At 41.1% G+C, this 11,041-nt stretch overlaps 1 protein-coding gene and 1 pseudogene across 1 annotated transcript; both read left to right on the top strand.

The window, feature by feature from the left end:
• The first annotated feature begins 6,314 nt into the window (after nt 1-6,314).
• LOC146976870 (nuclear factor 7, ovary-like) lies at nt 6,315-7,744 on the top strand (annotated as a pseudogene).
• Nucleotides 7,745-9,192: 1,448 nt separating this feature from the next.
• LOC146976869 (nuclear factor 7, ovary-like) lies at nt 9,193-10,589 on the top strand. Its single transcript, XM_085792638.1, has one exon. It carries the CDS (start codon nt 9,193-9,195, stop codon nt 10,585-10,587), a length of 1,395 nt encoding a protein of 464 aa, XP_085648764.1. The 3' UTR covers nt 10,588-10,589.
• The last annotated feature ends 452 nt before the right edge of the window (nt 10,590-11,041 follow it).

The following is an 11,041-nucleotide window of genomic DNA, read 5'->3' as shown; positions in this document are numbered from 1 at the left end:
GGAGGAGGAGGAGGAGGAGGAGGAGGAGGAGGAGGAGGAGGAGGAGGAGGGGCAGAAGGAGGTAATGGGGTAAAAGTTTTTAGAGGTAGAGTGGGGGGAGGGGAGTTTACAGCCCCGGGGGGTAATTTGCTCGTGAGTTAGAGTCCATCAATCACCCATTCATTTACTAACAGGATCGTCTGCCGGCCCCTCCCCTCCTGTGTCAGTGTGTGTGTGTGAGAGAGGGAAAACACTGTGTAATTGCGTTAATGTCAGTAACAGTAATAGTGTAACACTGGACAATTGGATTAACACTTGTTGAGCATGTGTGGGCGGGGCCACACAAATAGTTATGTGTCAATCATCTGACATCATCACATGAAAACAGGAAGTGAAACAGAATTAAACTAAACAGCTTTTGGTAACACTTCACAATAAGGGCCCCTTAATTAACATTACTTAGTACATTATTAAAGCAGATATCATCGGCACGGCCGTTTCGGCTAATGCTGTGTTCAAGGCAGGCTTTTGAAACCGTAAGTTACAGCTTCAAGTCACAACTACGACTTGGTAGCGTTCCAGGTAACCCGTAGCTCGTGTTTTTACCGTCCTGTTGTCTGTGAAAGTTCCCTATAACGGCCACTCGTAACTTCCGACCCGTGAACTCGTACCAGATCGAACTGGTATGACTTCACAGGAAGGAAAAACACAAAGTACGAGTTTCCTTGAACGCACCATGAGTTAGCAGCCCCCGCCCTTGTCAGGCATCAATTGGTCCTCGTGCTACGTCACCACATTCACGCGCATCCCTTGGCTGCACACACAGCCCTTCATGCCGTTCTCTCCCCTCATTGGATAACACTTGTATCCCACAAGGAAAATTTTCTCCTCGGGTTACAGCAGAGCAGAGTGACGGAGAGACTCGTGTTTAGGCTGAAATACTTCATGTAAGTGATTGCTGACGGAAAATAGGACTATTTAGGACTTATATTAACAAAAACATTCCACTGATATCTGCTTTAAGCATTAATTAACTGTTTACAGATATATTAACAATCATTATTATGTATTATTTAGGATTAGGAAACACATTAATTAATGGAGCCTATTAGTAAGCAGTTAATTAGTTAGTTAATACATTATTAAGTAATAATAAAAGTTGAATAATAATTAGCTATCATTATGTATGCATTACTCAGAATTAATTAACACATTAGTTTATATATTAATGCTTTATAATGTACTAACTAACATTGATTAAGGGACCCTTACCCAGCTTTTTATTTTCTCTCATTTTCTTATTAATTATGGAGCAAGAAAACTTTCAAACTGAGCAGAAAGAGGTCAAAACAAATCACACACTGACATTCAATGATTTTATTATGTTTTTTATTTGATATTTTATATAAATTGATGTTTTTTACTGTCAGTTTAAGATTTGGTTTGTGTCACTTTGTCCGTTAGAAGCTGTTTATACCATTTATAATTAGGTATTATTCACATAGGCATCATCTAAATATATGAATATAAGATGATAACATATAAAATACCTTAAGTAAATGTAAGTTTATTTAAAGAATGCATGTTTTTGAACGATTTAAATGTTTATAAATGATTCTATTTATTGATTTTCTATTTTTATTCTCATTTATATGTAAAATATGTCTACAATATAAACATACTGGTACATGTTTCTATATTGGTCGATATATAAAATCCATATTTCTCTTTTTTTAATGTAGTTTATAAAGGCATGTGTGTTTCTTTAAAAAAAAAAAAAAGTATTATTGCTTTTATTGTGTAAAGCACTTTGTGTTACTTAAAGTGCCAAACAAATTATGTAATAAAATCTGATTGATTGAATAATTGATTGATTGATTATGTCCATGACCTGGAAATAAACCAGGAAGTTTAACTTCATGATGCGTTTGAGGAACCTGGCTCTGGATCTGGAGGAGAGAACTGTGTGATCTGATTACGAGCACATACCTCAGCGTTACTCACACAGTCACAAACACACAAACACACACACACACACACACACACATACACAGTGATCACAATCTGAACAATCTGACTCGGTTTATTTTTTCTTTCTCTGTAATGAACCAAAAGATTCAGAGGCCGAAGACACGAGGAAGACGAGCTTATCACAGCATCACACACACACACACACACACACACACACACACACACACACACACACACACACACACCAGAGACGAAGTGTGTGTGTTCAGGAACACAGCAGAAAAGTCTGTAAAACTCAACGTGCAACATTCCCTGCGTTAAACCGGCGAATGTGACCTTTGACCTGTGTGACATCAGCGTCTATCACCGTGGAAACTTCACAGTTTTACGTTTTTCTGACTCAGATGTCAACAAAACTCTTTTTCTTCTTCTTCTTTGTGTCTTTGTTTACCTTCAACATCGATTATTTGTTGTGTTTTTCTCCAGTTAAAGCAGATATCATCGGCACGGCCGTTTCGGCTAATGCTGTGTTCAAGGCAGGCTTTTGAAACCGTAAGTTACAGCTTCAAGTCACAACTACGACTTGGTAGCGTTCCAGGTAACCCGTAGCTCGTGTTTTTACCGTCCTGTTGTCTGTGAAAGTTCCCTATAACGGCCACTCGTAACTTCCGACCCGTGAACTCGTACCAGATCGAACTGGTATGACTTCACAGGAAGGAAAAACACAAAGTACGAGTTTCCTTGAACGCACCATGAGTTAGCAGCCCCCGCCCTTGTCAGGCATCAATTGGTCCTCGTGCTACGTCACCACATTCACGCGCATCCCTTGGCTGCACACACAGCCCTTCATGCCGTTCTCTCCCCTCATTGGATAACACTTGTATCCCACAAGGAAAATTTTCTCCTCGGGTTACAGCAGAGCAGAGTGACGGAGAGACTCGTGTTTAGGCTGAAATACTTCATGTAAGTGATTGCTGACGGAAAATAGGACTATTTAGGACTTATATTAACAAAAACATTCCACTGATATCTGCTTTAAATGCTCCTCATCAGGAAAAACTTAAAGGGATAGTTCGACATTTTGGCAAATTGGCCCATTGCCATAATCCCTATAGTCATAGGGACCACAGAACGTTACCACACAGAGTTGTTTTAGAGGGAAATACAGAGACTGCTTGATGAAAAACTGTCCCTGAAGGCAACGTGCATCAGCGGTTCTGCATGAATTTCCCTCTAAAACAACTCTGTGTGGTAACGTTGTGTTATTATCTCATAGCGTGGTGAATGTGCAGCTCACAACTTGTCCACCAGAGCGTTGTGGAGTTGTTGGATTGTGTATTTGATGAGTTTGATGAGGGAAACCAAGAAATCCCATAATGAGCCTCTGTAGCGTAGCTCTGAGCAGCTCACGGCTCTGCTCCGCCGTTCTAAAAACAGCTTGCACCGACAATTAAAGGTAACGAACCTACTGCTATGACTATAGGGATTATGGCAATGGGCCAATTTGCCAAAATGTTGAACTATCCCTTTAAAGGTTTTTTTTTCACTCATGTCGATTTACAAACACCGAACTGTCTGTGAACGTCTCTTCATCAGCTCTAAATCAACAGGAGACCAATTTATGTAAATGAGGTGTAGTTGTTGTGTGTGACTTACTGTTTCCTGCTGGTTGTGTGTGTGTGTGTGTGTGTGTGTGTGTGTGTCTGGCCTGTGGTGAATCTAGTTTCCCTATGAAAACAAGTCATTATATTAAATAGAGGGAACTTTGCATGAGAGGGCAAACGAGGACAAGCAATTAATATCAGATTTAAATTTAGTCAAGCGACTCCAGAGGCTTCAACAGTTTGATTTAATGAATAAAACAGCTTTTCATTAAATCTTTTTATCTATCTATCTATTTATTTTCTGTCACCATTAAATGTTAAAAAGTGTAAAACAAAAACTCAGAGTCTGACTTCAATTAAGAAAATATAATTTATTTAATTAGCGTATATTATATCATTTAATCATATATTGTTGTGTTTAGTTTGTGTTTGTAACTTCACATCCTGACCAGCAGGTGTCGCTCTGTTCACAAGAAGCAACAGACAGTGAACATGAACTTTATACTGACACACACACAAATACAGTTGTGTGTCTGTACCTGAGCTACATGTTCTTTCTCCACCTGTGGCTTCACTCCTGCTGTTCTGATTGGTTGTTGTCCATTGGCGCCACCTGCTGGTAGAAACGTGTCATTACTCGTAAGAGTCATTCACAATAGTTACCCAGGGGGCAAAATCCCAGTTTTTTGAAAAACGGACACGGAGCGTTGTAAAAGGTTTGACACCAGAAATGATATCTAGGAACTTGAAGGATTAACACCTGGGTGGACAACCTGGTCAACTAGCTGCTGGAAAGATACAGGGGGCCAAAACCCCTTTCTTGGGTCATTTTGCTGGCGAAATGATGTAAATGCAAATATTTAGGTACTACAATGGCATAAATAGTCATACAACTATAACATTTGGCAGAGAGTATCTTGACACATAGGGGGAGGCAGGAAAAAAACATTCTGGGGTTTGTTGCAACTCGATTTTAAGATATCACCCTCAACATCCCAAAAAAGACCAAAAAAAGTACTGTTCGCCTGACAAATCTCTATGGAGAATATCTATGCTTAACATGTATATAGAAAGATTCCTTAATTCATAAGCTTCCATTTAAATCCAAGATAGCCTTTCTACTAGCTACTGGAAAGCTACAGGCTGTCTCCAAACAATGCAACACCTATTGTGAAAAACTATGTTAACTGGCCTGATCAGAAACCATTCTATTTCTGGTCTCCCCAAAGTGAACAGATAGTAGATAGAGAAGACCGTTGGCCACAGCAAGTGGGGCTTTTGAGATAGAAAGGCTATCTTGGACTCAAATGGAAGCTTATGAATTAAGGAATTTTTCTATATACATGTTAAACATAGATATTCTCCATAAAGTGCTGAAAAATAATAATTTTCATGAGAATTTGTCAGGCGAACAGTACTTTTTTTGGTCTTTTTTGAGATGTTGAGGGTGATATCTTAACATTGAGTTGCAACAAACCCCAGAATGTTTTTTTCATGCCTCCCCCTATGTGTCAAGATACTCTCTGCCACATTTTATAGTTGTATGACTATTTATGCCATTGTAGTACCTAAATATTTGCATCTACATCATTTCGCCAGCAAAATGACCCCAGAAAGGGGATTTGGCCCCTTGTAGCTTTCCAGCAGCTAGTTGACCGGGTTGTCCACCCAGGTTTTAATCCTTGAAGTTCCTAGATATCATTTCTGGTGTCAAACCTTTTACAACGCTCCGTGTCTGTTTTTTTGCTTTGCCCCCTGGGTAAGTTGAAAAATAAGATTGATCATAGTGATAGGTCGGGCCCGGGCTATTTTTTGGCAAATTTAGGCCACCTGACAGAAATATGTTGATGCATGACATATAAACAGATACATTAGGGATACAGTTCAATCAGTCAGTTTGATGGTACAATTATTGCCTGATGAGCAAAAATGGCTTTTGTTTTCACACAATTATGGATGTATAAAATTGCATGTGAGGTTTTATTGTATTTTCCCCACCAATGTTCTTTATTTTTGCATTTTAAAACAGATGCTCCCTTCCCCACAAAGAATACATGAAAATAATAGGTAAAAGTAACTAAAAAAGTGTATCTCTTTGTATATAGGTCTCTATATGTTACACACATCAAGATATTCACATTCACACCCAGGTTTTTCTAACAGGTAAAGCAACGTTCTGACCACAATTATATCAAGTTGCTCAAGCTGTCAGAGCTTGTGTTAATAATCTACATGAGTTTATATGTCTTAACTCCCACACACACATGACATGGTTTTACAAGGAAATGTGTACAATGGACAACCTTTGTTTCTTACATATGCACAACAGTAATTTATTAATTTATTAAAAAAACACACGAAAAAGCCCTTTTCAATATGAGGCATGTGCCTAGAACTGCTCCTCTACATTCACCTGGACCGACCTGTTCAACATTCAGTCACTTATCAAAGCTCCGCCCCCTCACATGACTCACCTGAGATAAACCAGGAAACAGTTTGTTCCTCTTCAGTCCCAGATACGCAGACTGAAGAAGAGACGATCAGATTCAGCTTCAGACCAAACTAACAACTTCCTGTGAGTGAGTCCAGCTACAACACTGCTGCTTCAACCTGCTGACACTCCACACACTGAAGGTGAGTTTGACTAAAACCTGGACTCAGAGTCACAGTAAACTTCAGTCAAGTCAGTAGAGGAGGGAGGGGAGCCATGACTGACTCTACTTCCTGTCTGCTCTGTTTTCAGCTTCACTCACAGACTAAATGGCTTCCAGACTAGAGGAGGATCTCTGCTGTCCGGTCTGTACGGAGGTCTTCAGAGATCCTGTTCTCCTATCCTGCAGCCACAGCTTCTGTAAAGCCTGTCTGAAGAGCTGGTGGAAGGAGAAACAAGATCGACTGTGTCCAGTTTGTAAGAGAAGATCTTCGAAGTATGAACCACCTTGTAACCTGGTGTTGAAGAACCTGTGTGAGAGCTTCTTACAGCAGAGAGAGCAGAGATCTTCAGAGGCTCTCTGCAGTCTGCACTCTGAGAAACTCAAACTCTTCTGTCTGGACCATCAGCAGGCAGCCAGTGTGTCTCATCTGCAGAGATTCAGACAAACACACCAACCACAGAATCAAACCCATCGATGAAGCTGCTTCACAACTCAAGAAGGAACTTGAGGAAACTCTGGAGCCCTTAAAGAAGAAGTTAAAGGGTTTTGAAGAAGTTCAAGTGAAGTTTGATCAAACAGCAGAACACATTAAGGTCCAGGCCCGACACACAGAGAAGCAGATTAAGGAGCAGTTTAAGAAGCTTCACCAGTTTCTAGAAGAGGAAGAGGAGGCCAGGATGGCTGCACTGAGGGAGGAAGAGGAGCAGAAGAGTCAGAGGATGAAGGAGAAGATGGAGGCTCTGAGCAGAGAGATAGCAGCTCTTTCACACACAGTCAGAGCCACAGAGGACGAGCTGAGAGCTGAAGACGTCTCATTCCTGCTCAACTACAAGGCTGCAGTGGAAAGAGTCCAGCAGCGCCCCCTGCTGGAGGATCCACAGCTGGACTCAGGAGCTCTGATAGACCAGGCCAAACACCTGGGCAACCTGACCTTCAACATCTGGAACAAGATGAAGGACATGGTCTCCTACAGGCCGGTGGTTCTGGACCCAAACACTGCTGATCCAGAACTCATCCTGTCTGAAGATCTGACCAGTGGGAGACGAGGAGACAAACAGCAGCTTCCCGACAATCCAGAGAGGTTTGATTCTTACCCCACTGTCCTGGGCTCTGAGGGTTTTAACTCAGGGACTCACAGCTGGGATGTCCAGGTTGGAGACAATACAAACTGGATGCTGGGTGTGTTAACAGAGTCTGTGCAGAGGAAGAGAGGCAACATTGTGTCTGGATTATGGGTGTTATGGTTCAATGGATATAAATACAAAGCATGGTCACCATCAGCCCCAGACATTGTTCTCCCAGAGCAGAAGAAGCTCCAGAGGATCAGAATGAATCTGGACTTGAACAGAGGAAAACTGTCGTTCTCTGATCCTGATACTAACACACACATACACACCTTCACACACACTTTCACTCAGAAGATGTTTCCATACATTAACATTAGTGATGAAGTGAAGCTGTTACCAGTGAAGGTGTCGGTGACAGTGGAGCAGAGCAGTTAGAGATAAAGAGGACGATCATATTTATAATGTTGTTTATTTCTTGAAGGGAAAAGTCATTTAATTTAACTAGAGGCGCAACAATTAACTGATGAATCGAACAATAATTTATTATCAAATTAATGGTCAACTATTTTGATAACCGAAAAAAACATTTTTGAATAATTTTTAAAGAAAAAAAGTCCAAATTCTCTGATTCCAGCTTCTAAAGTGTGAATATTTCTGGTTTCTTCGTTCTGTTATGACAATAAACTGAGTCTCTCTTTTGTTTGTGGCCAAAACAAGACATTTGAGGACGTCATCTGGTGGTTTGGGAAACACTGATTGATATTTTTCAACATTTGTTAACATTTTATTGACCAAACAACTAATCAATTAATCGTTTAAATAATCAACAGATTAATCAATAATGAAAATAATCGTAAGTTGCAGCCCCAAATTTAACCTGTTAAACTGCACCTGTCCTCCTGCTGGCTCATTATTACACGTTTCCTTTTTCTACGACTTTTCTATGTGTAAAATATTTTCACTCTTTTTTTATATTTATGAGTCATTTCACATTATGTTCATTATTATGATTTTATTACTTGTATGGAGTCATGATAAGAAAAAAAAAACATTTCTTAACATTTGCTTAGTTGATCACTGATCAAATGTTATTTTCAGTTCTTCTCCAGATGATAAAATGTCAAGCATGAAAAGCTGAAAAGTGATTCTTGTTTAATTACATGTATGAAAAGTTTGTATCTGTTCATATGAAATGATCTAAAATGTATCAACATGTCAGTTCATCACAAAAGCTGAATGTTCACTTGTTCCTGTTTTTCATCAACATAATAAAATGTTGTCTTGACTTGGATTCATATTCAGCTTTGTCTCCTGCAGCTACACAACAATAAATGTTGTGGTGTAGTTTCAGTACAAGTTCCTTCAAACTGAGCTGGAAAGTTCATATTTAGTATAAATTTAGTTCCTTTAAGTTGTAACTGAAGCTCATCCTGCAAAAGTTTGATAAATGCTGTGTTTCTGTCGTCATGGTGTCTTGAACTCATTTCTTCACTGCAGGCCTGTGTTTGAAGTTCTCCACTAATGAATTAAGCCTCTTTAGACGATAAATGATCCCAAAACAGAAACTAAACAGAGCTGCTGCATCATCCTGCAGAACTTTCAGTTTGACAAAGCTTCGCCCCCTCACATGGCTCATAAACCAGGAAACTGCTGCACTTCCTCCTCAGTCCCAGAGACGCAGACTGAAGAAGAGACGATCAGATTCAGCTTCAGACCGAACCAACAACTTCCTGTGAGTGAGTCCAGCTACACCACTGCTGCTTCAACCTGCTGACACTCCACACACTGAAGGTGAGTTTGACTAAAACCTGGACTCAGAGTCACAGTAAACTTCAGTCAAGTCAGTAGAGGAGGGAGGGGAGCCATGACTGACTCTACTTCCTGTCTGCTGTGTTTTCAGCTTCACTCACAGATTAAATGGCTTCCAGACCAGAGGAGGATCTCTGCTGTCCGGTCTGTACGGAGGTCTTCAGAGATCCTGTTCTTCTGTCCTGCAGCCACAGCTTCTGTAAAGACTGTCTGAAGAGCTGGTGGAAGGAGAAACGAGATCCACTGTGTCCAGTTTGTAAGAGAAGATCTTCAAGAGAACATCCACCTGTTAACCTGGCGTTGAAGAACCTGTGTGAGAGCTTCTTGCAGCAGAGAGAGCAGAGATCTTCAGAGGCTCTCTGCAGTCTGCACTCTGAGAAACTCAAACTCTTCTGTCTGGACCATCAGCAGCCAGTGTGTCTGGTCTGCAGAGATTCAAAAAAACACACCAACCACAGAATCAGACCCATCGATGAAGCTGCTTCACAACTCAAGAAGGAACTTGAGGAAACTCTGGAGCCCTTAAAGAAGATGATAAAGGGTTTTGAAGAAGTTCAAGTGAAGTTTGGTCAAACAGCAGAACACATTAAGGTCCAGGCCCGACACACAGAGAGGCAGATTAAGGAGCAGTTTAAGAAGCTTCACCAGTTTCTAGAAGAGGAAGAGGAGGCCAGGATGGCTGCACTGAGGGAGGAAGAGGAGCAGAAGAGTCAGAGGATGAAGGAGAAGATGGAGGCTCTGAGCAGAGAGATAGCAGCTCTTTCACACACAGTCAGAGCCACAGAGGACGAGCTGAGAGCTGAAGACGTCTCATTCCTGCTCAACTACAAGGCTGCAGTGGAAAGAGTCCAGCAGCGCCCCCTGCTGGAGGATCCACAGCTGGACTCAGGAGCTCTGATAGACCAGGCCAAACACCTGGGCAACCTGACCTTCAACATCTGGAACAAGATGAAGGACATGGTCTCCTACAGTCCTGTGGTTCTGGACCCAAACACTGCACATCCAGAACTCATCCTGTCTGAAGATCTGACCAGTGTGAGACGAGGAAACAAACAGCAGCTTTCTGACAATCCAGAGAGGTTTGATCATTACTGCTCTGTCCTGGGCTCTGACGGTTTTAACTCAGGGACTCACAGCTGGGATGTCCAGGTTGGAGACAACACAGGATGGACACTGGGTGTGGTACCAGAATCTGTGCAGAGGAAGGGAGACAACATATGGTCTGGATTATGGATGATATTGTTCTATGGAGATAAATACAGAGCATATTCACCATCAACTCCATGGATTGATCTCCCAGAGCAGAAGTTCCAGAGGATCAGAGTGAATCTGAACTTGAACAGAGGAAAACTGTCGTTCTCTGATCCTGACACTAACACACACATACACACCTTCACACACACTTTCACTCAGAAGATGTTTCCATACATTGAGACTTTTGATAAACTCCCATTGAAGCTGTTACCAGTGAAGGTGTCAGTGACAGTGGAGCAGAGCAGTTAGAGATAAAGAGGACGATCATATTTATAATGTTGTCTATTTCTTGAAGGGAAAAGTCATTGAATTGAACCTGTTAAACTGCACCTGTCCTCCTGCTGCCTCAGTATTACACTTTTCATTTTTATCTACTTTTCATGTGTAAAATATTTTCAATCTTTTTTATCTTTAGGAGTCATTTCACATTACATTTGTTATTATGACTGTGTGGAGTGATGAGTTTAAAAATTGTACATTACTTAAAGGGCAACTTCGGTTTTTTTCAACCTGGGCCCTGTTTTCATATGTTTTTCTGTAGATGTGAGTGATGGATAATATTTTTTTTGAGGTGGCTCCAGTATTGAGCCGGGCAGGCAGCCTGCAGCCCAGCTGATGCTCTTGCATGGGGCAAGTGGCTCCCGTCAAAGTTCGCCGTAAACGAGCATTTTTTTTCAAACTGACAGGCTCAGATAGTTACAAT

The sequence above is a fragment of the Trachurus japonicus genome, chromosome 12 (assembly GCF_045865225.1).
Source record: "Trachurus japonicus isolate A0001 chromosome 12, Traja_1.0".
Taxonomy (NCBI): Eukaryota; Metazoa; Chordata; class Actinopteri; order Carangiformes; family Carangidae; genus Trachurus; species Trachurus japonicus.
This window is presented reverse-complemented; position numbering and strand designations above follow the sequence as displayed.

Excerpts from the sequence above, each read along its gene's own strand:
- LOC146976869 (XM_085792638.1), top strand. The coding sequence starts at position 9,193 with ATGGCTTCCAGACCAGAGGAGGATCTCTGCTGTCCGGTCTGTACGGAG.